General features: G+C 41.7%; 1 protein-coding gene across 1 annotated transcript in view; it reads left to right on the forward strand.

The window, feature by feature from the left end:
• Nucleotides 1–25,683, forward strand: part of L3MBTL4 (L3MBTL histone methyl-lysine binding protein 4) — a 240,092-nt gene that overhangs the window by 74,539 nt on the left and 139,870 nt on the right. The window contains 7 exon segments of the mRNA XM_074352471.1: nt 11,335–11,439; nt 12,488–12,623; nt 14,262–14,353; nt 15,764–15,918; nt 16,923–16,999; nt 22,637–22,731; nt 24,751–24,861. Coding sequence (XP_074208572.1) covers nt 11,335–11,439; nt 12,488–12,623; nt 14,262–14,353; nt 15,764–15,918; nt 16,923–16,999; nt 22,637–22,731; nt 24,751–24,861 — 771 coding nt within the window.

Here is a 25,683-nt window from a genome sequence, read left to right on the forward strand (position 1 = left end):
TTGCTGGAAAATGACATGACAAAGCTAATCACAGCCTCGCTGACTCCGTGTGTGCTCTGGGGCTGGCCCGCCTGGGTGGAAGCCCCGCGCCGCTACCTACCAGCTCTGTGACCTTGGGCAAGCCCTTCAGTCTCTCTGCGCCTCGTGTCCTCATTTGTAACATAGGGATGGCCGTACCTGCCTCCCTGGGTTGCTGTATGTGAGAAGGACACGGTGTAACAGGCACGTAATAAACACCAAGCGGGAGCCTTTCTTCTGCTTAGCTGATCTTACCTTGCACACGTCCACCCAAGGGCCTGGTGTGAGGCATCTGTTTTGATGTGTTGCATGGAGGTGTGGGTCAGGCAGCTTGTTAGGGAGACAGCGAACCCCTAAATCAGATCCTCCCTGACTGTAAGGGTGCCCAGAGCAGCCTCAGTGGACTTGCTGGACCCAGTGATGACTGGCCCCAGGGGCTTGCAGCTTTAGGGACCATCTCTACCCAAGGTACCCAACTCCAGAGGGCAAGGGTGGGATTTCTGTCCTGAGATAAACCCGATGGAGTGTAGTGACCGACTGTGGGCTGTGTAACTTGCACCTTGACGTTGTGAGGTGTGACAGAGCCCTGGGCACCGAGGGCAGGTTAAGGTAGCGGGTCCCCGTGGAGGGTGCGGGTGGCGTGGACGTGAGCGGGCTGGGCATGCAGGCCGCGTGGTTCTTTGGCTAAAGACAGGACTTAGAATTCCTGAACTCTGGTCTCTGTCTGCTGGGAAGGTGCCAGTGAAGCATGAGCACACGGGGAAGTAGACATGCCCGATGTGGTGGCTGCCTTCATCTTCACTCGTGATTTCATGGGCAGGCCACCCCTGCTTCTGGGCTTTCTGTGCAGAGTGCCACGTGAGACTGGGCTGAACCGCTAATGTGCTTATAACGTGGTTTCTCAAAAAGTCTTGCCGTCTCATTGGGGTGTGAGATATGCGCAGAAAACGTGATAACGGATAATGCTTTGAGGAAGAGTTGTCAGTTGTCCATGAATGTTCCTTGTCCTGCTCTGCGTGCCCGTGATGATGTCTGATTTGTCGTGAGGATGGGACATACAGTGCTTCCCTGACTGCACATTCTAATACACACGTATATGCATACATGCACTACATGTAGGCGATACATGTTACATTTATATGCCAAGATGAAGTCAGCATGATTCATAATTGGAAATTGGTTTCAGTAGACTAAAAAAGGCGGGTGGTTGATGCCAGCCCCCCAAGAAGTAAGATCAGACTGGACTCAGTTTTGTGTTGATTCTGTGCCCTTGACAGTGAATGTTCATCTCCATTATTGTAACAGTAATATTACGGTAAGTGTTCAGGTCAGCCAGCTGAGATGGAACTCTTCAGCTTTTAACACTGAGAATGTTGAAGGTAAAACTTTAAATAGTGTACATATCCTGAATGGAAAGCTACTCGAAAGACAGTGAGTATTGTTTTACTTTTAGTGTGTAGTTTCCATCCTGATATTCAGCTTTTAGAAGATATGCCAGTGACACACACACACCGTGTTAATTGTCATGCAGATCAGAAACGGATTCTACCAAGAAAACGTGGACGTTTTTAAAGAAGAGTACACTTGTTTTATTTGCAGGCACGGTTTTTGCATGTTGAAGGTCTATTTTAAGTTTCTTTTTGTACAATTATTTTTTATAATTTATTTTACCATCTGGAGTAATGAACCTACAAGGATATAAACACCTTCTGTTGACATAGAAAATTTAAAAACATTTTTCTCTTCATTACTGGTGAAATGTGCCTATCTTGATTTGATTTAAACTTTAAAATGTTGTTTTCTTTTGCTTTGAGGCTGGCTTTCAAAACACCTCTCTGTCCTCTGAGTTCCTCCTGCCGTCTATGGGGAGGTTCTATTTCCTCATCCTTTCTAGCTTCTGGGGGCCACCTGCCTTCCTTGGGATGTGGGCCCACATCACTCCACTCTCTGTTTCTATCCTCACGTCTCCTGCCCTGGTCCTTCTGCCTCCCGCTTCTAAGGACGCTTATGATGGCACTAGGCCACCTGGACACTCCAGGACGTCCCCCCATCTCCAGATTCTCCACGTAATCACGCCCACGAGGTCTCTTTGGCCATGTAAGATACCAGAGTCACATGTTCAGGGTAGGATGTGCACGCCTTTGGGGGCCCCTGTTCTGCCGGCCTCAGGTGCCACCTCTTCCCCATGGCTGCTGCTGGTCCGTCCCCACCCCCAGCCTGAGCAACATCTTATGGGTCAGCTCCCTCCCGTTATTCTCCCAGGACCTCTGCTGCCCTCATCTGTGGTGAAACAAAAGAGTGTAACATCGTCCTTGGTCGCTCAAGACATTGGTCCCCCCTGGCCGTAGCCAAAGTGCTCTCCTGCATGTCTTGAGAAAAATTACATTAAGTTGTTCGATGGGAATTTCAAACACAAGACATTCGAGGGCGGGGGAAAAGTGTGTTTAGAACCAGGACGTGCAGTCCTTTAGGCTGGTTGATGGCTGGGACTCTGGAGAGCAGAGCGAACGCCCGTTCATGTCCATTTCTCCTGTTCTCCAAAGCCCTGGATCTGGGGCAGAACTGAAGATGCGCCCTGATCTGTGGCTCAGAGCCCTCTCCCCCTCTGAGAACCCGCCCCTCTGAGCTGTGGGACTCAGAGCTCTGCGGCTGTGAGGCAGTTCAGCGGGTCTGAAGCAGTGGAGCCAGCAGACGGATCAGGGTGCTTTCTTCTTCTCGGGGCGGGGGGGCCTGAAGCCCCGGCACACAGCTTATCTGCAGCCCCAGCTGGAAGCAGAACGTCATGTTCAGAGGAAGGGAAATTAAAGGAAGAAAGTAGTGGCATTTGGAGTCAAAGGTGGACCGTCCCCGGCTCTTCTCCCGCAGTTAAAGGACATTGATGTTACACATATCCTCATCCCCTTTCCCCAGGAGAGTTTAGTTATTCAGGAAAAAATATATGGGTTCATTGTTTTAGACACTAGACTCAGAGGATTTGTAGGATCCACTCAGTGACGGCCAGTGAGTTGTCAGACAAGTTTAGGAGTTATTTTTAAAAGTTCTCTCTGAGCAGCTCTTTGTTTCATACTGTGTGGGTTCTTTTCCTTTGTTCATAAGGATCTTTGTTAGTCTAGAGCTGCCTGAACTCAGCAGTGCTTCACCCGCTCTGGTCTGTGCTTGCTTTCTGTTTCTGAGACTGTAGTTCAGTCAGTGGTTAGGTTAGGGCCCCTGGAGATACAGCATATGTACAGTCGTGCACACAGACGTGCACACACACGAGCCACACTGCTCGTCGTCAGTCGGTTCCAGGGGACTGGGAATTCTTGCCCTGAGATTATAGTAGATTCACGAGAACACAGTAGGAATTACGTTTACTAACTCATGGAAGAGCACTTCTGTTGTGCCGTGGATTCTGTGTTCCCTGTTTATAGAATGCCTCTCGGTCTAATCTTGACAGCAGTTTGGGATTCAGAATTAATCTATGGAAAATGTTCAAAATAACAAGGAAGTGGTCTCTAAAATGAGAGTTTAAAAATACACAAGCAGCCATCCTTCACTGCCATCCTCACTGAAGCATTGCAGCAGATTGTGTTTAATTATGTAGGTGATGATTTTTCTCCATCAGCCTAACAAATAGGTGGCAAAAATAGGCACCACTGTGAAGAGGCAGAATCTGAAGCCCGCCTCGCCGCCTGGCTGGGTCTTCATGATGAGCCACTGCGGTGAACCGCTGTGTTCTGCTTATTGAAGTCTCATAAAGAAAGAGGTCACTTAGTCACTGGGTTGGTCAGTGGTCGATTCCTGTAAAGGACAGCCATGTGGTTCTTACTGTTTTGTTTTTTTTTTTTTAAGTCTTAGACCCACTTTGAACATTTAATGTGAACTATTGATATTCTCCTTAAAGAAGTGCTTATATTCATTTGCAGACTAAATTTTATATGAAATTTCGGTTTCTGGAGTCCTTGAAGTCATCATGGGCCCACCCCTGCTCCACTGTTGGAACAGCCGTATTAAATAAATAAGAGTACCAAGAAATAAACGTGTGTGCGTGTGTGCGTGTGTGTTTCAGGTTCTCCGTTTTCTCTGTGACTAAAGTGGTTCTAATATTCTTGATAATTTCCACTCTCAGCTCAGGCAGAAGTCATCGTTTCTTGAGGGAAAGGCGAGGAAGGTGTTTCCTGACCTTTCCTCGGGTGCCGGTGTCTCTCGGTGAATAGACTTTGACGATGAAGCTTCGTTACAGGGGACCCGGGAGGGCGCTGAAGCTGTAGCAGCGCACCAGAAAGTTGGAATTGGTACAGAAATAGTAGTTTTCATGGCTGTTCATCAAGTCCTTGGAGGTATCAGTAGATAATAATACTACAGAAGTCAATGAAAATCTGGAAATTTCTTTCAAGTCTGAAAGCTGAGTGGTCCGTCTAAATTCCCAACCTTCCTCCTCCTCTGTCTCCAGCCGGCCAGGCGCATTTTGCCTCCTAAGCAGGTACTGAGCCTGCCCTGCCCCGGACTCCCAGCTCTTGCTCGGCATTGGTTGAGGTCCTTGTTATCATGTGTCCAGGCTGTTGCAGCATCCCAGAATACACTATAACTTTGCAGGTGCACGCACAGGCCAAGGTTTGAATTCGAATTCCAAGTTTTCACTGACTAGCTGTGGAAACGGAGCAGTCCCTGAACTTCTCTGAGCCTGTTTGCTCATATGTGAGGTGGGACCTGTGCCAGTTCCGATACAGGGCAACAGCCACTACAGCTTACATGAGCTGAATTGGAGGCTGTGCAGGGTCCACGGCAAGTTCTCAGTTACTAGTAGATATTAAAAGCCTCCTTTACTGTTTTTCCTATTTCTCATCTCGCTACTTTTCTAATCATTTTTCCATATCACCACTAACAAGATCTTAATAAAATGCAGTAATGTTTTTTTTTTTTCCCTCCCCAGTGCCTAAAAACGTTTGCTAGTGCTTCGTTGACTAAGAATAAACTGAAAGATCCTTAACAGGACGTATAAGACTTCTCGGGACGGGGTCCTGCCTCCTTGTCGAGTTTCTTCATCACTTGATTGTGCGTGCGTGCGTGTGTGTGTGTGTGTGTGTGTGTGTGTGTGTTGATCTTTTTAAAAAAGATTGGAATGCCATTTAAAAATTGTAACAAGACAGAGGAGTATAAAGATAAATGGCTTTCTCCCTGCAGGCTCCCCACTCCAGGTGAACCACTCAGAGTAATTTGATGTGTGTGCTTCCAGATCTGTAGAGATGCGTCCTGCAAGTTTACACGGCCCTGTTTTCCTCTCCTGGTGCTTGCTCTGTGTCCATCAGCACCTCACGGCTGTGGCACACCACAGCAGACCAGGTCCGTGGCTTGCTGTTGTAATAGTTGCGTTGTATTCTGTTACACTGTGTCTGTTTTCTCTCCATCCAAAAAGTTATTTTTATATGTGCTGTTGTGGTAGAAATATGATTGTTTTCCTCCCCAAATGCATAGTCAGGGGTCCCGATGCCACGTATCCTTGCTCTCCTGATTTATTCCACAGTAAAGCCCCACATTCTCCGTGGCACTGTTTTCAGATGTTTAGTACCGGAGGCTCATTTATTGGTCGTATAGCATATACTCGGACCTCCAATTTTTCACGTCTAAAAAACTCATCCTAAGTTTTGATTGTAAAGTAAAAGTTGAAAAATTATGAAGTCTTTAGTGTTGCACGTGACCTTTCAGAATGACCTAGCACAGCAATTAACTGTCCTTTAAATCCAGACACACACTGTGGCCTCAGGCACATACATAATCTCTTGGGCCCCAGTTTCATCTGTAAAATGTATATAGGGTTTCATAGGGTTTTTTGAGGATTTAATGAATTGGTATGTGTAAAGGGGATGGTATTTGAACAGGACATGGCCCAGAGTCATGTGCTACAGAAGGGCCTGTCGCATCAGGGGCAGCCGTATACGGCTGGTAAAGGGTGGCTCATGCTCCGTACCAGCTCCCGCACTCTTTTGTCTTCATTTTTGTTTAGTGAGCAAGTTGTATCTAGCTGTCATAGGCTGTTGACGGTGAGAGCATGTGTTTGGTGGTTCTTCACGTAGACGTGGACTGTCTTGGGTGTTCAGATCAAACACAAACCCAGACTCATTGTGTTTTATCAAATGCTATGTTGACACATTATATGGAAACCCTGGCAGGCCAGGTCTCTCTACTTCAGAGAGAGCTGCAAATGCCTTTGTAACTTTCTCTTTGATTGTACTCATCTCAGGAAAATGTTTTTTTTTTTTTTCCCACCTTTCCTTCTGTAGTATTTGAATTATCTTTTTGCACTACCAATAACACAACTGATTTTTTTTCCCCATTGACTAAAGAAAATCATCAAGCGTCGAGAAAAAGTTAAATTCTCTGCAGTCGCGCTGTTTATATCACAGTTTGCCTGCATAAGGTTTCCTGATCGCTCCCCTCTTTCATTGAAACTTGTAACATTTCAGCCCTGGAGATACATAGTGAGATGATTTGAGATTTTGAAGATGTTGCTGAGATAAACCATTTAAGAAGGATGCTGAACTCATGGCAGTGATCTTTGGTGTTATAAGAAATTTTGTTTTTATCATCTGCATATAAAATTCCCGGGAACCTCTCCCTTTGACTGCCTTCATGTGAAGATAGGAAAACCGTAAGCCTGTGGCCCTGGCCTCAGTGGCTGTGATTCCATTGCCTACCCGGTTTCCCCCACTTCTTTTAACTAATGAATTAAGATCAGGGAAGTGTGGTTGGCTGCCAGCTCTGGCCCCGGGTAAAGTAGGAGGGAGCCTTGGCGTGTGGGCGCTCTTCCGCGCACATGGTTTCGTTAATGCTCTGCTGGTGTGGTGGCCGCTGCTCTTCTGCAGTCTGCGTAGCAGCTCAGAGCCATCAGTACAAGATAATCTCTGCTCTTGAATGGGGTTCTCAGTGATAAACAGTAAAATGCCCGGATTTTCTCACATGTGTCTACCAGCTCCCTGAGAGTTGTTCCTGCTGCACACTTGTGACTTTGTCACCCGAAGGAGCAGAAACCTGCTGGCACACACCTGTCAAAACGAGTGCCCGGATGCATTACATTTCTAAAAGGAGTTTTGTCACTGGCCTGTCTTCTTTACTCTAGACACGATGTTTCATTTTTGTTTGTTTTTTTCCTAATGCTCTGACTCATTTTATTTTTAAAGACTAGTATGTCATCTGTACCTGCTCTTGACATGAGGTCTGGAACTTTGGATAATCCTTCTTCTCCATCACTGTGGCACATTCATCACTTTCATCCTAGAAACCGTTATTTCGCAACAGTTGTGAGAAAACAAAACAACTGAACTTCTGTACCCAAGAGCGTGTGGCGCGGGCCCTTCCGTGGAAGTGTCCTTGAGGCCTCTCGGCCTCGAGCCCAGTGAGGTTTCCCATATTGTTGCTGCTTCCGTCCCCTTCGTGGGAGAGATGGTTGGCAGGCTTTCGGGAGCCCCAAGTCCTAGGCTGTGCTCTGCCACTAAACTGGTGTGACCTTGAAAGTCTCTGAACTTGAGTTTATCTGTAAAAGTGTGTTTCAGGTCCACAACCCTTATGACTTTCTATGACTGAATTTAATGGGCTATTGTTTGCCTTAAAGTGTGTGATTCCAGGTCCCTTTTTTCATCCTAAAATACGATTTTATAAGGAGAGCTATCAACATTCATGTTCATAAAATGTAAGATTTTTTAGAAAGGGAAAGAATCTTTATCTGCTATGATTAAACCATTAACACAGAAAAGAGGTTGATGAAAGGCAGTGATATTTCTCGCTAGATGCTGCCTTTCAGATTGCTAACATGGCTGTTTTTTGGGTTTTACTTGAAACCCTCCCAAGGATACTGTGGCTGCTTTAGTCCTATAGCATTCCTCACAGTGTTACATAAAGCTCCCAAATGTTCAGTTCAGAAACCATGTGAAATGCTGGCAAGAACGATGTTGCATCCTAGCTGTCGACTGTGATCCATTACCAGGGTCTTGAATTTACCATTCATGTGTGGTAAGCGGATATAATACTGCTCAGTGTAACACTGGTTCCTCCCCATCCCCAGTTTTACATCTTTCAGTTTTGTTAAAACATGAAAAATGTTCTTTAATTTTCTGTAGCTTCTTAATTTCCTTTCAGCATCATTAACATCTTCTCCCCAGTCTCCCAGTCTCTTCCCCTTTGCCTTTTCTTTTCCGTGTTGTGTGTGTGCGTCTGGATATGTGTGTATGAGTGTGATGCTTTTTAAGTTAACTGAGGAATTTCAGAGCAGCGAGCAGGAGGTAGTCACAGAAAACTTGTTAAATACAATCTGCTGGGAAACAGAGCAGAAGTGAGAAGAAGGCTGGGAGAGTTAAATACACACATGACATTTATTTTTGTAGAAATAAAATATTCCCGAGAAATCATTTATTCTTGCCATTTCAGTTTTTTTTGGTTTTTGTCATCTTCTAAGTTTTTTCTTGGAAGCATCTGAAATGATCTGTGAATGCAAGAAAGTTTTTAACTATATTTTACAAGCCAATTCATGAAGATGTGAAAACAATTTATGTTCTAAAAAAAGGCAGGCACCCAAGTCTGGAAGAAGGTTGAATGAACTATGTTCCTACACACAGTGGAGGGCAGGGCGGCTGTAAGGAGGGTGTGGACAGTTGCTGTGACCTGACTGTGACCTGACTTTGACTGGTTTCCAGGAGACACTAGGAAGTGAAAAAAGCCAAGTGCAACGCAGTGTGTAGTATGCTATCTTTTGTGTAAAAAGGAAGGAAAGGTAAGAAAAAGTATTAGCATAATTGCTAATTTTTTCAAGAAGAAAGCCAGATAGGATAAACCAGAAAAGAGCAAGGTTGGTTACCTGTCAGAGGTTGAATGGGGTGGGTAAGGTATGGAGGGCGAGATCCTTCCTTGAGTACCTTTGCATGTAGCTTTGACTTTTGAAAGCAGGTTCATATTCTGCATATTAAAAATCACAATAAATTATTAAGAACTGAAAGAAAATAGGAACAAATGAACTAAGTCATATCTCAAGTGACTACTATAGCTACCCTGAAGAGAAAAAAAAAAGAATGGATCCAAGTTGATTATGAGCAGAGTTTTTAACTGAGGACCCCATTCTTGGATGGCAGAGCAGGAAGAGAGAATTGCAGACAAATCCTGAGCTCTTTTTGCAGGCTTGTTTATTACAGCAGCAGGTAAAAGAGGTCTGAACGTGCAGTGGATGTGCCACAGGATTTAGGATATGAGTGAGTAAGGGTGCCAAGCTTGTTACAGGACAAGGACAAATACAGAGTGAAGAAGAGCAAGCCCTTTGGGGATGGACTGGAGTTAGATGTATCTGTTTGGACTTATTTATGGATATATGTGCACATATGTACGTATGTATAAGTGTTTGTGTGTGTGTGCTTTGTATGTAACTGTAGTGAAGGAATTGGAGAACGCTAATTTGTGATGGAAATGAACGTCACCAACGAACACGCTGCCATCTGTGGTTGCAGATGTGCTCTCCTGAGAAGGACCCGTCATCACCCATGTAGTGTGCTGGCCAAAAATGCATGTCCTGAATCTGATCACGGGGAAACATCAGGCAAATCCAAAATGAGGAACTTTCTATTTTGAAAAATAGAAGAGGGAAAAGAGTGTCTTCTTTGAAAATGTCAATGTTATAAAAGATAAAGAAATGCAATGGAAGATGTTCCAGATTAAGGGAGACTAAAGAGACAGGCCTATTAAATTGAATATTTGACCTTAAACTGAATCCTGCTCTGGAGGGGGAATGTGTTATAAAGTGCATTGTTGGATAAATTGGAAAAATTGGAATATGAATGGAAGATGAATTAAAAATACTGTATAAGTGTTAAATTTAGAGAAGTTGATAACTGAGCTGTTGCTAAGAGAACATTCCTGTTCTTGGGGAAAATAAACTACTCTTAGAGAAAAAATTAGTATTTAGGGGTAAAGAGCCCTCAAAGGGTAAAAACATCCCCTGTACGTATATGTGTATGTCTGTACATCCGTATCTGTACACACAGAGACACCTGAGGGCCAACAGAAATGATAAAGCAAATGGGGTGGAATGTTAACAGGAAATAAATCTGGGCAAAGGCTGTATGTGTACTCTGTACTGTTTTGTTCTTGCAGCTTTTCTCTATGTTTGATGTTTCCAGATAGAGATTTTTTTTCCAAAAGAATAAATTTTACCCTAAAAATAGGCATCCGTATGATAAGCAGTCATAAATATTAATACAACTAGTGATTAAAAAGCAGCTCTAGATCTAACCGTACTAGATCTTCCCCCTTCTCCATTAGTATACTTAGAAGTTTATTCTCAGTTAAGAATAAATTGACTGGTAATGCTGAATCATCTCAAAACTAGTAATAATACAGCAAGCCTATGGGAAACAAGACCAATATTAAAGAAAATAATGGAATAAATGAGGAAGTCTGTTAAGTAGATTCCATTTATAATAGCAATAAACATAAAAAGTACACAGAAATAAATGTTACGACGTCTACATGAAAATTAAAAAAAAAAAAAACAGACCAAATGGTTAGAGTAAATTCAGAGGGAACAAGTTCCAGAATTTAAAATCTCAGTATGATATGGATTGCTCTCCAGATAGACTCGTTATCAGCAACTAACACAATGTGATATAGGCAAACATGCCAATAAATAGAATAAAAAAGGCCACAAATAGACCCGCAGACATGTAGAAACATGCTGTAACAGAGGACACTCTGCAGGTCAGTGAAAGTACGGACTGTTCAAAAAAGTTTTGTCGAACGATTTGTTTTCCATATGAAAAAATAGAGCCCTACCTCACACCATAAAAAAAAAAAATCAATTCCAGTCGTATTGTAGGTTTAAATATGAAGAATAAAAGCTTTAAAATAACCCTAGGAGACTATCCATGTAACTGCAGGGCTGCAAGGGATTTCATAGGCTAGACGTGCAGCCTGTAGAGGAAATAATTGATGTATTTTGTTACATTAAAATAAAATTCTCCACAAGGAAGTCATCATAAACAAAGTGAAGAGCCAAGTAATCATGCCAGTCAACACAGGATTGTTCCCAGAGTGCAGGAAGAGCTTCAGATCATTAAGGAAAAATGGGCAAGAGGAATAAACGGGGAGTTCACACACGCAGTTTGGCAGGTGAACTATTTCACAGCGCATACAACTGACCAAGCCGTCTTCGAGGCCAGATATGTGAGAGCAGCCTTCTGTCTTTAGCTGGATTACTGGGCTTCCAGGCTAGTATGATTTTGTGCACGGCCGCACCAAGTGTTTTAATATCAAATCGTGAAGGTATTTTAGTGGCTCATACTGTATCGTGGAATTTCACAGGACCAGTCCTTTCCGGAGCATGAAAATGGCTTTCAGGTTGGAATGAGATTAGAAGGCGTTGACCCCCGACATCCATCTGGGTTTTGTGTGCTTTCTGTAGCTGAGGTAAGACATGGTGTAATTGTCTTGGGCTAACTGCACAGTGACAGAAGAGAATTTTCCAGAGAATGATGAATTTGAGTGCTTTGTGTTGTAAACAAGTTCCATTACATTATGGATTTATTTTATTCAGTGATGGGTGAAATATGTTTTTTAATGATTTTTTTCCTTCTCTGAAGATTAATTTTCTAAGTCCCTCATCACAAGCAGTTATTCTTGATTTAATTGGTAAATAGTTTTCACCTGAGATTGATAAAAACCCGGGAATCCCACAATGTTGCTTTTGTCTGTTAAAGGAGACATAATTATTCAAGTTTAAGCTGCACTAATGGGAAATGTGTATTAAAAATATCTATGCATATGAGTTACATATTTATAGAAATACATGAATTTTATGAAAATTATATAGCATGAAGAGCCATTGATGGAAGTAAATGGCTTATAAAATGTAATATTTACCAAACATTTTATATTAAGTTGGTAAAATACCTCTATATTTTAATACTATCAAACATAGAAAATCTGTTCACTTAATTCACCGATCGTAGCTATTAAACGTGTATACCATGTGTAGGAGATAGGTTTCTCAGACTGCTTTATTATTTACTGCGTATACTGGATTCATATGTTTTTGAAATAAAGCCATGCCCATTTTGGTTTTGCTCTGTACTTAGCTTCCATGGCCTTGGGACATGAGTCTAAGCCAGACAGCAGGAGATGGTGTTTCTGAAAGAAATGTTTGATAGGTATTGAACGAGTAAATAAACTTGTTGGTGAATGGATATGTTAATTGTCCTCAGATGCCTAGGCTGAGAAAACGGATAATTTTTCTGCAGAAAAATTCTCGCTTCTTGAAAGATAGTGTCAATTTTGTCAACATTTTGTGTTATCCAGATCATCTATAAATTTGTTCTCTAATACAAGCACATTTGGATGTAGGGATTGGCTCATCTACATTGATGGTGTTGACAGAATAAATGAACGTTTTGTTGACTTTGTGTACACTTCAAATGCATGACTCTTACTGAACAAATGCATACATCCCATTTTTCAGGTATGTGGTTACCGTCTAAGGCTTCATTTTGATGGTTATTTAAGCTGCTATGATTTTTGGATCAACGCTGGTTCCTCTGACATCCATCCAGTAGGCTGGTGTGAAAAGACCAGGCACGAATTACACATCCCTAAGGGTGAGCCGGGATGGGAAGACAGTTTCATTTGAACGATATTTTATAAGATACTGACACGAGAGCCTGGTGTGAATTGATTTTCAAGATGAAAGTGTGATCCACGAAAAGCATTAAGACTGCAAGGATTCCGTTTTTAGAAATAAATAAATATCTTTAAAAGAAAAGCATCAATGACTGTTGAGGTCAAATATTCTCAGGTTACATAGAGAAAAATTAAAATCTTACGAGAGCATTTTATTTTACATAAAGTTTATTAAACTTTATAAGGAATGAAGAAACTAATGTTTAAATTACAGTTGAAATAATGTTTTTCACTGAATCAGTAATGCTGTACAGTGAGGAATCTTGGTTCACATGTATAATTTTTTCAAAGAGGAATCATGGAGAACAGGGAGCTATCGAAGAGAAAATGTCGCTATTTTCTTTTGATGGGAATTAAAATCTCATCTTTGTCTTTCATTATGCACAAGAGGAACCGGGGTCTGGCAGATGGGATTGAGGCCCTTCTTACTTGCTGTGTGCTGGTCGCAGGGATGGTCGGCGGCATACTGAGGCCAGTGGGCCGGTTTCCTTGTCCAGCAAACCTTTGTATAAGGTCTCCTGCTCGGATATTAGGCTCCCGGGTGACCGTGGCAGCTTCTGGAGTCAGTATATAGTCATTTTATTCTTAGCAACTAGGTCGGGGAGTGGGGGGTCCTTTGAGATCCCCTGAGATCACTGGGTTTCACGGAGGCTGGTGAGAGGCCACGGGCTGGATCACTCAGTAGGGAGTCCTAACCGTATGCAGTCACTGTGGGTAGAGCCGTGCATTCAGTAAACCGAATCTGTCCTCATGGAGCATCTGTTGCGGAGACAAGGAGGAGACACAGAGCTGCCAGCGTCCACAGTGATAGGGCTGGAGGGCTGAGCAGGGTCCCAGGGCTGCCCCAGCAGGAAGGGCGCTGAAAGAGGCCTGAGACAGGACATCTGACGGGTGCTGGGCGGACCACAGGGAGTTGAGGGTGGCGGAGCAGAGGCCAGGGCGGGCAGATAGGAGGGGAAGTTAGAGGTGCCACTGTGGCCTTGAAGGCTGTGTTCTGAGTGGGACACTCCATCAGGAATGTTTCTCAAGCCCGTTGATGTGGGCCAGCCCCATCTGAGCCGTGGGCACGTGGGTGGGAGGGTGAGGCGTTCTGTCCTGCGGAGCCTGGCAGGACACGGAGCTGGAGTTGCCACGTGGCCCATGGCTCGTTCTGTCCCCGTCCCCAGTGTCTGGCTCCCTGGTCACCACCAGGGCCCACGCTGGTCTCAGTGACACAGCTTCTTTGAGGGGGATGAGGGCCGTAGGGACTGTTGTCCCCTCCCTCTGTCTGAAGCCTTAACGGGAGGCAAGGCTCCCCTCAGGCTACCAGGGCACTGGTGCCGCATTTGAACGGCTTTTAACATTTGTCGGGAATGACATGCCCGGTGGGAAATCACTCTTAGTGGTTTCAATTCCATACATTCAAAACATTGAAACAGTTTAGAGATTTTAATTTGAGTCTTTTGTGTCTGCTAAAGGACATCGAATTTATGGCAGAAGATCGAATAAGAATAATATATTTATTATTCATGTGGTTACATCTTGGGGGTATTTTGAGTAATCAGTATTTTTTTTAGGTTATAGGAAAGATAAATTCGGTTGGATGGATTACTTAAAGGCCTGCAAATTGCAAAATGCTCCCAAGAGATTATTCAGAAACAGAAGTTCTGTAAGTATTTTCTTCCTTGGTATTAGTCAGATGTTTACTTCTGCTTAAATTTTAAAAAATTCACTGTATATTCTCTTGTATTTTAATCTTTTAAGAATCCTTAGCTTCCTATGACTTTTCTCACTGAATTTGTCAGTTTCCTATGAACTTTTTTTCCCCCTTTAAACATAGAATTAAGTACTTTAATGAGATGGAAGAGAGGAAAAAACTTTACGTTTAAAGCCTGCTATAATTTAAAATGCCTTTTAGAATGTTTTCTTTCTGCAGCTAGTGAGTTCGTTGTTTAAGCTGAGTTTTGGTGTTTTGAGACCAGTTGACGCCCCGGATAAGCTTTGAATGCACCTGGTCCAGTGGTATTTGCGTGTGGTGAGCGTGAGGGTGACCCTTCCGACAGACTCAGGGCTGTATGAGGACCCGTGTCTGAGCATCTAACAGGAGAGAAGAGAGGAGGTCGCGGCCCGGCCTCTGGGCCCTGTGGGGCCACGCACCAGGGCGGGGGCTTTGCCACCTGCTGGCTGTGTCCCTGTTTAGGACAGTCCCCCACTTCTCCAGGCTTCAGTGTCCTGCTCTTGAAATCAATGTTATACAAACTGTTCAACGGGTTTCGTAGAATTATATAAGGAAAGAGAGTTATGGAAATGTGAAAATGCTTTTAAAAATGTAATGTGCTAAAGGAACACAAAAGTGAGGGTCAGTAGAGACAGTAAAGAAGTAGGAAGGCCCCCTTCCAGCCCCCAGATACTTCACGTGTGCTCTCTAAGTCCAGGACTGGCTAATTACAGCTGTAGGAGGCGTAGGGTTTTATCACTGTAATGTTACTGTAAATCATAGTCCTTGGCATTCTTAAATACTGAAAACAACGTGCGGGCACTAAAACAACCATTTGGTTTTTTTCGACTATGATTTATTCATGGATTAGTGCATGTGTTTTTTAAAAATATTTAGAAAGCCGCTAATTTCAGCTCTGGTCAAAGTAAATGATAATTTTAGTGCTGAAGAGCATATCTTTGCTAGTTTTCCAAATAGTGGTATTTGAAAATATACCACATATCAGAAGCCTGCAGGGAGCAGAGAAAGTGATCTGCTACCACTGTATTCAGTCAGCGCAGTATTTTAAAACTCATACAAATGACTCTTAATACTCTTAAGACATGAAGAGGGAAAAATGACAGTGATAAGGAAAATGAAACCTGCCTGCAGGACAAAAGAGAAAAAGCACAAAGTGTTTTTCTTTTTTTTGAATGAACGTACACTTGGTGCCAGTCTGTTGGAGTATTTTCCCGGCCGGCTTTGTTCTGGAGGGTGAGTGTTGCTCCCCTGCAGACCTTCCTGATGCTGAATGAACATCACAGACGTTGTGCCCGCGGCTCAGCCCTGCTTCTCTTGGTGCCTCCCCCGATGCTGTGTTAGAGCGGTCCGGCGCCTAAAGACCTTGAGGTTGGGATGAAGCTGGAGGCCGTAGACAGGAGCAACCCCTCCTTGGTGTGCGTGGCAACCATCGCAGATATTGCTGAAGACCGCTTGCTGGTACATTTTGACAGCTGGGATGACAGTCACGATTACTGGTGAGACGGCCCTGTGCGCCTTCCTTCCGCACGCGCGTTTGGTGTTAGGAGCCGTGGTCCTCCTAGGAACTACCGGCAGGACTCTGGCGGCTGACCTGCCCGGCCGCGCTCCCTCGGGAGCCGCTCTCTGCGAGGTCACCTAACAAGGCCTCATCCGAGACAGTGTGTCCTGCCCCGGGCCCTTCACTCTGCTGTGGGTGGTTTGTAAGTGAGGAGGAAGTTAACAACTTGCAGTATTTTTTTTTTTCCCTGAAAAATGTGGAACTCAGACTGGTGTATTTTTAAGAAAGGAAGATTCAGGGAGAATGGAGTGAATTGTTCGAAAACCTGTGGAGAGCAGAGAAAATATGTGCTTACAATGCCATTGAGCTAACATTGCATGCTTTTAAAGGGCTTTCTGGGTGAAAAACCTGAAATACAGATAAGGGCGTGGTGAAAGTAATTTTTGTGGCATTTCTGGAGAGCAGGTCCTGAATAAAGGGCAGGTCCGGCCAGGGCTGTGGGTCTTCCCGTGCGAGGTGGGGGCTGTTTTCTTCTCTGAACCGAGAAGCAGGGCATCGATGAAGTGCTGTACGTGTCTTTGGGAGAATCGTCTGGGGTCCTGGAAAAGGAGAGGGAGGAAACTGTCGGCAGATGGAATCTGGTCTGTCCTATTAAAATCTGGACTGGCCTATTAATATTTTCCCTTGCCGCCGGCAAGAAGTGGTAGACGGGGCTCATTAAAATGTGCACTCTTTTGGGAGAGCGCTGGCAGTTCAGGCCCTAGTCAAACACTCTTTATAAAATTGCTTTTAAATTTCATGAAGCTTACATAAAAGAGGAGTTTGGCCCCTCAGCTTACAAAATAAAGTACTAAAATTACTTCTCATTCTCTCAAGCTATAAAATATTTTAGCTCCGAGGTAATATTTTCCATGGCATCTTTTAATATCCAGAATGATCATTACTGTTGGATTCTTTCTCTGGAGTTAATTTGGGATCTAAAAGAGAATCCTGTTTTTGCAGGTGTGATGTAAATAGTCCTTACGTCCAGCCAGTTGGTTGGTGTCGGGAGAATGGGAGAACTCTGGTAGCCCCTCAAGGTGAGTGGCCTGGCTGGGTCTTCTTTGAAGCTGTCTCTGGGATTGGCTATGCCTGGTCTTACTCTTGTTGGTGCAAACCACTTTGCAGTACAAAGTATCTGATCAAGATATTGTGCAAGATTCTGTTGACCACCGAGTGACCCAGATGTCTGAAATCTGCACATCCTTCCCCATAATGAAAATGGACTGTGTTTTTAAAGACATTAGGCACCCACTTTAAAAAATTGCTAATTTTTCTTTTATCTGGTGAAATGAGTGCAGTCACTGTGAACTGACCTGTAAATCCAGCCATTTCCACCTATGTAATTTACTTTGTAACTTATAGTTAATTCAATAATTGACCATGAGATTATTAAATTCACTTAACTTTGGAGTTAAATGTAAGAAATGTGGAGACCTAAGAAGTGAGAATTTCATAGGGAGAGGCCAGATTGCCAGACCCCTTCACCGAGCCAGCTTAGTGGCTCAGCTGAGCACCGATCTAGGGACTTTCTTGTAATTTATCTGTTTTCCTATTACAGAAATAGTAAGAAACGTTTAGAGACCTGCTCTATAAAATCGGTTTTCTAATTTCAAAGTGAAGACGATATATAGTGGCTATGTAATTTAGCATTTTTAAAACAAGTTTTCTAGGAGAAACCTATTTATTTCAATAACAAATGCACAGGAAGAAATGTAGACTAAGGAATATGCCATTCTGGCATGGAGCAGGTGTTTAACCTTTTAAAATGGAATAATTCTGGAATTTTACTGTTTTTAAAATTTTTTTTTATGTGGTTATTGGCCTTTTGTGTATCTTATTTCAAGAAATAGCTGTTTCAAATTCTTTGCCCTTTTAAAAATTGGGTTGTCTTTTTTATTATTGTGTGATAAGGGTTCTTTGTCTAGATGTAAAATCCTGTTGTCTTTTCTACTTTCTTGATTGTTTCTTTTAAAGCACAAAAGCTTTTAATTTTGATAATGTCCAGTTTATCTGTTTTTTCTTCTGTTGTGCTTTTGGTATCTAAGAAAGTGTTCCTTAATCTAAGGTCACAGAGACTTGTCACAGAAGACTGTTCTTTACCCATTGATTGGTCTTGGCAGATCCATCGAAAATAAGTTGTCTGCAGGTGTATGAATTTATTTCTGGACTGACAGTTCTATCCGACAGGTCTGTACGTCTGCCCTAATGCCAGAATCTAATGCCACTACGTTGATTACTGTAACTCTGGAGTAAATTTTGAAAATGTAAGTTAAGAGCCTTTCACTCTGGAATCTGTTCTTTTCAAGATTGTTTTGGCTGCTCTGAGGCACTTGCGTTTCCCTATGAATTTTAGAGTTAGCTTGACAATTTCTGCCCTTCCTCTAAAAAAGCCAGCTCGGACTTTGATAGGGATTGATCTGTAGCTCAACCTTGGGAGTGCTTCCATCTTAAAAATACTAAGTTTTCTAGCCTGAGAACACAGGACATCCTTCCATTTATTTAGGTCTTCTTTAATTTTTAAATATCTTATGGTTTTCAGTCTGTAAGTCTTGCTCATTATTAAATTTGTTCCTAAGTATTCTATTCTTTTTTTAATTGAAGTGCAATTCATATAACATACAATGAACCATTTTAAAGTGACAGTTCAGTGGTAGTGTGTTCATGTTCTGCAGCCACCAGTTCTCTTTAATTTTAAAACTTTCCTGTCACTCCATGAAAACATCCTACACTTATTAAGTATACCCACCACCCACTCCCTGACACCAATCCCTGGTAACCTCTAATCTGCTTTCCATGGATTTGTCTATTCTGGAGATTTGCCTGTTCTGGATATATTATGTTAAAAGAATCATGCAATATGTGATCTTTTGTGCCTGGCTTCTTTCACTTACTATTATGTTTTAGAGGTTCACCCAAGCTGTAGCAGGTATACATAGTTCATTCCTTTTTATGACTGAATACTATCCCGTTGTATGGATATACCACAATTTATTTATCAAAGTTTTCTTTCTTTTTTCCCAGTCAGTATACCTTTTATTTCCTTTTCTTGTCATGTTACATTAGCTAATAGATACCAAGCCTTTAACCTTGTTTCTTGCCTCTTGTTCTGGCTAGGACTTCAGTACTATGTTGAATGTAGTGGTAAAAGTGGGCATTCTTGTCTTTTTCCTAATATTATGGTGGAAAGGTTTCAGTCTCCCATTATTGAGTATGATGTTAGCTGTATGGTTTTCATAAGTTCCCTGTATCATGTTGAGAAAGCGCCCCTTTACTCCTAGTTTTCTGAATGTTTTTATTGTGAAAGAGTGTTGGATTTTGTCCAGTGCTTTTTCTCAATCTATTGAGAAGATCATCTGGGAGTTTTTTTTCCCTTTGTTTCACTCAACGAGCTATTGAGTTCGGTTTGCTACTGTTGCATTATGGGGTTTTGTATCTGTATTCGTAAGGGAAATTGGTCTGTAGTTTTCTTATCATGTCCTTGTCTGGTCTGTTCTTTTTTGTGCTGTAAATGGAACTGTTTTCTTACTTTCATCTTTGGGTTATTCACTGCTATTATGTAGGAATACAGTTGATTTTTGTACAATGATCTTATATCCTGAATTCATTTATTAGCTCTAAGGTGTGTGTTCCTTAGGGTTTTCTATGTGCAAGATTCTGTCATCTCTAAGTAGAGATACTTCTACTTCTTCTCTTCAGGCTAAGCGTCTTTTCTTTCTCCCCGAAGTCCTCTGGATAGTGCTTCGCGTGCATTGTGGGACAGAACAGGACTGAACATCCTTTTCTTGTTCCTGACCTTAGGGAACGCTCAGTCTTTCCACATTAGACATGACATTTACTGTGGGATTTTTGTGGGGGTCTTTTATCAGATTGAGAAAGTTCTCTTCTATTCCTAGTTTGCTTTATCATGAAAGGGTGGTCCCTTATTCTGTTAATATGGTTTTATTATATTTATTGCTTTCCATATGCCGAACCAGTCTTGTCTTCCTGGGGTTAATCTCACAATTCTGTGTATGTGTGTGTGTATAAATATATTTTTTTCTTACATGTTGCTGCACTTGGTTTGCTAGTATTTTGTTGAGGAATTTTCTGTCTGTTTTCGTTAAACTCAACCACTCTTTTTAAATGTTTTTATTTCTGTTCGAGTACCTAAGGCTGCTCAAGAGTACTAAGGGAAAGTAGGATGAACAATTAAGTCAAGAAGTTCAATTATTTAAAACGTTCATCCATAGTATGATTACTTGTCTTTAGGAGGGACTCAACAGAGTCACAAAAGGGTCTCCTCTTGTGGTGTTGCAGGGGGCTGACCCTGTGTGGTGGCCTTCAGTGAACCCTAGAAGTGGCCCACTCGATTTAGTGATATATAAAGTGGAAATTCAGGTGGGCAGCCATTTCGTCACGGTACCAACAAGAGAGCAGAGTGCAATGAAAACATACGCAAAGAAGCTGTGACTGAAAACTGGGGGATGGCAGTTAACGCTCATTAGTACTTTCAAGTAGAATTTAAACCTGTGGGAAGCTTCTGTCGCTGTGTTGGCCCACCACTGTGTGAGGGGGTCTGTCCCTGTCCCTTCCCCCGTTACTGTGCTTCTGCCCTGAGCCTGGCAGGGCTCAGGGCCAGGCTGAGAGGAGTACAAAAGCTGGGTAAAATTTTATCAGACAAACATAAATAAACAGAAAATAGCAGAATGGCATACCATTTAACTTTTAGTAAAAAGAAGAATTTGAGGCAGGAGGCTATCAGTGTGTCCAAAAGGTAAATTTTCTCTATTAATATGAAGTAAGAAGTGCAATTAATAGTGAATGTCACATATGCTTTCATATGCTAAATGTTGTAACATCAGCATGTGACACAAAATACCTCAAGATCCAGCAGTTTTACTCCTGGATACATTCCAACAGAAATGTGTACTTCTGGTCTCTGCAAAAACTGTGCTAGAATGTTCATAACAGCACTGTCTGTACCAGTCCCCAAATCAGAGCTACTCAAATGACCATCACCAGTAGAATGGGTAGATTGTGGCATCCTCCCCTCACGGAATACTATGCAGCACTGAAAATGAAAGGTCTGCACGCAGAGGTCTGCAAGAACCTCACAGCTAGAATGCTGAGCAGAAGCCGAGGACTGCAGATGAGCCAGTGCTGTACGATTCCATTTATACAGAGAGAAACCAGAAGGAGAAGAGCTGGTCTCTGCAGAAGGCAGGACAGGCAGCTCCCTTTGAGGAGAGCAGCAGTGACCAGAAGGGGGCAGGCTGGGGATGGGGGTGTCCTGCCTCCTGGTTATGTGGAAAAGTGTAGGCAAATTTTTCAGTCTGTCCACTTGATTTGTATATCTTTCTTTAATGCATTTTATTTTGGCAAAACATTTAAATGTGAAGAAAAAATTATGAGAAATACTGAAAAACTCTACAGAAAAAGTTATTTTAGAGATTTTAGCATATTGCTTCAGGCTTTTTGCTTAAATAAAAAATAAACAGGTTTTTGAATAATATAGCTATTTAGATTGAATAAATGCATAGTGAGATCTTAAAATACATCTCTGTGTATATGTACATAGTTAAAAATTTTTTAAACACATCCTATGTTGCACCAAAAAGAAATCTTAGTTTAAGTTCCCCAAGCAGGCATTGTACAGACCATGTGACATTCTGAGATGATCATGTAGTAAACTAGCTATTGTTATTAATGTTTTAAACAACTGCAAAAATTAACCACTTAGGATATCTCTTAAATATTTGGCCAATGATTTAATCAAGGTGACAATGAAAGATTATAATTCTTTTAGAAAGTAAAAATAAGAAAGATAAATATTTCCTAAAAGTTTGCCCAAATAGCTAAAGCAGTATTCAGGGACAGCAATGGGAAGTTCATAGTCTTAAATGCTTATATGATTTTTTATATGAAAATAAATTAAGTATGTTTACAATTCAGTTTGCAAGTATAAAACAAACCTAAGGGAAGCATGAGGAAAGAAGTGATAAGAATAAAAGCAGCAAACAAAATAATTAGAAAAGACAAAAGAAAACAGTAGATGTGATGGATAAATATGAGTACTCATTTCTTGAAAGGAAAACGAGAACAACACAATATAGACAGCCCACCTCTGGCAAATGTAATGAGGAATAAAATAACACAAACATAAAGAGAAACAAGAAACCCAATTAGACAAATTTTGTAAACATAAAGAGTGCTTTATACCATGTTATACCAATGCATATTTTTAAATTGCAGTGATAAATAGCAGACTTGGAAACTGTAATTACAAACATGTGATTATGAGAATAAAACCCTAATATATGCAGAGTCATTGGAGAGACTGTCAGTTCATGATTTGAGGTCAGACAGTGATTATGAGTTTTTTCAAACATCCAACGAGCCCTTCTGGGCTTGAGCTGGCTCTGCCGTGCACTCACACCGCCGTTCGACCTTGGTCAACCTGCTTTACCTTGTGGAGGGAGTGCACGAACCAGTGAGAGTGTGCTCGTGTCTTAGCAGGGCAAACCGCCCTCAGGCTGTCGTAGACCTATGTCAGGGAGTGTATGTGAAGTTCTTAAAAGGGCTGTTAAATAGTGAGCATTCAGTTAATAGCGGGGGTTTTTATCATCTGATGTCTTCTAGTGTATGGGAATCAAGATAGCAGTGACTAATCTTTTGATATTTATGTTTTTTTTCAGGTTATCCTGATCCAGAAAAATTTTCCTGGACAGAATATCTGGAAGCTACTCAAACTTACGCAGTTCCTGCCAGAGTTTTTTAAAATGGTAAGTTTGTATCTGTAGACACTCCCAACTTTTAAACAGTGCCTGTTTGTGTGGAATTGTGCCTTCATTTGGCAATTTAAAGTTATTTTAGTTTTTTTTCCTTTTAAATTCAAGAGTCATTTTCATTGCTTTTAGTTAAAAATGCAAAGGAGGGGACTCACTGTTGTTCCTACACACAAATGTGGATGACGATTTTCCTCTTTGGGGTGCTGTTGAAACCCCATCAGCCTCTGAAGACTGAGCCCTGGGTTTCCGGGTCTCTTGGTCCACTGAGTGGGAGCGCTGAGCTTTCCGTCTCCGGGCCCGTTAGACTGCCCGTGATGTCATAATAAAACGGGCGGTTTGTATGCAGCGCCTGTGTGTTACCGTTTCACCCATTTTGAGAGAACATGGCTGTGGGTGATTTGTTAGAACACCGATTTGTAAAGTTCAGATTTACACTTATAAATTTATTCAAGGATTAAACCAAGTGTAAATTATTTTGTAAAAGAGGGTGCACTGATAGCAGAGCTGGAGACACTTAAGTTCTGCACCAGGGGTTTGCAGGCTCGGTTCCCTTTCAGCTCTGTGTCCTCCGGGCTCCCTGACTCACCTTCTGTCAGAACTTACAGTGTGACTTCATTTACTGAAAGTTTTCTGAAGATCAGGAGTTCAAAACAAAGTGCTATTTCATTCTTTAAGACAGTTGGTTATAATAGGTTGGATTTAGAGGACTAGGCATCATCAAATGAAGAGGGGTTAGAAGTTGCAGGGTGCTAGAGAGAATTTTAAGAATTGTGGAAATTCCATGAGCAAAAATGCTGGCTGCTTGTGGTTTCATTTACTTTCTTACTTTATGTCAAGAAAATTCTACAGGAAAATAAAATTGTGAAAAGATATAGTTTAAAAGGCACCTCCCCACCAGGCTCTGTCACAGGGTTATTATGAGTTCCTCTCAAGCTGTCCGTCTTTGGCATCTGCAATGTGATACAGTTAACTTTTGTTAGCACAATGGCCGTTGGGGGAAGAGAAACATTTTCAAGGAACAGAGACCTAATTTTGATCAGTATCCTCCCATTTAGTAGACATAATAGTGAATTTTAGAAAGAAAATATGCTTCCACAAAACCCGGAGAGGAACAGACCCAGGACTGGAGAAAGGTGTGATTGTTTTATAAGTCATGTGCTATCAAACGTTTTATTTTCCTTCTGCCATTTCTAGACTTGAGAAAGTCAGTACACTTTAATTTTCAAGAAAGTCAACTGAACACTTGGGTGTGCAGTAGCTCTCAGAGTGAGACTTTTTGCCTCCCCTTAAACACCGTCATAGTTGTCTTTTGATTGATGTTTGATAAGTTTCCTTAGTTTCAATGATTGGGTAAATCCCAGTCCATCTTCCCCCCACTGCATTTTCCTAAATGTTTCCTGAGCGTCTGTCTTTCCAGACTTCTGGTCCCTGCATTTTAAAACTTGGAAGAAACCTTAAATCAATACAGTTTAGCATGCTTATGTTATAGATGGAGCAACAAAAACACAGGTCATGGCTTTAAATTACATTGTGCTATGATTTTAAAACAGCTTATCTATTATAATTATGACAGCTTTTATGTGTTTTGAAATTTAGACATAAAGGATCATGTTTATCCTTTGTAATTATTTGTTAATTTTGCCTCCTCGGTCATGCACTCCAAAGCTGGGCAGTGATAATAGTCAACAATTTCTTAATTTATTAAGAAAAAAATAAAAACAACTAAACCAATAGACAAAGTAGACTGAGATCCTTTTTTGAACCTTGTGATCATTAATGAATTTATGATTTAATCTGTCTTTATCTTTTAGCTGTCTTGAAAATTACCGTAATATTCTTCTTACAGGTTTTTATGAAACTGGATAAAATAATATGCATGAAGCTCTGTGTGTTCTGAAAACTAAATTCTAGTTGTATTAAAGATATGGTGTAAAATTGGAACAGTAACATTTCAGAAAACTTTAGTCGCTTGTCTGAATTGTTGGATATCTCTTGACTTGGCTGCTTTCGTGACGTTACAGCGGTTGCCCCATGGTTTTCTCCCGAATATGAAACTTGAAGTTGTGGATAAACGAAACCCCCGGTTAATCCGTGTTGCTACGATTGTGGATGTCGATGACCAAAGAATAAAGGTACACGTTCTGATTAGCACGATATCATCTTGGCGTTTTTGCTGCATTTGCTGTGAGGCTGACTTCAGAGGCTCTGGTTTCTTATCTCAGTAGGAGAGTCAGAATTGGACGGACCTCACTTCCAGTTGCGGGTCTCCAGTAGAGAGCTGTCCAGCTGGCGTGTGTGTGGAAGGGGAGTCTGCAGGCACGCCTGATTTTCAGAGGGCTTCTAATGCATCCGTGTTCAGATTTGCTGCTTACACTTTATAAATTTTGGTTCTTTTTTTTTTAAGCTTCTTTTTGTTGGTACTGTCAGATTTTTCTTGAAACAGTTGTCATTAAACACCTTAGCTAGAGCAATTAAGTCCTTATTCTCTGCTATTCAAACAAAAGGTTAGATTCTGCAGTGAAAATTTTATGCACAATTTGTGTACTATCCTTGTGACATCTGTTTTTTTTTAAATATACACATCTTTGAAATTAAATTATCCGTAAATGAAAGCTTTTCAGTTTTTTATACAGAGAGCTGGAAGTATCTGTGGAATCCAGTAAATCTTCCACAGTATATGGCAGTTCAGGAATCATTTTCTACCCAGGCACAGTTTATTTTCAACTTAATGAAAAGACTGAAGTCAAGGGATATTTGTAGGCATTATTACGGAAGATGTATTTAAGTTTGATATACAATTTCATATAATTTAAAAGAAATCTTACTTGCTCTTTGCCTCACTTGAAAACAACTTCTAATTCATCTGATAGGAAATAATCAGTGCATATATCGCGGTAAACATAGAGGTGAGTGTTTTGCTTGGCGGTAAGTTATCAAGACCCAATGTTGGCAAC

This window comes from Camelus bactrianus, chromosome 24 (genome assembly GCF_048773025.1).
Source record: "Camelus bactrianus isolate YW-2024 breed Bactrian camel chromosome 24, ASM4877302v1, whole genome shotgun sequence".
Lineage (NCBI taxonomy): Eukaryota > Metazoa > Chordata > Mammalia > Artiodactyla > Camelidae > Camelus > Camelus bactrianus.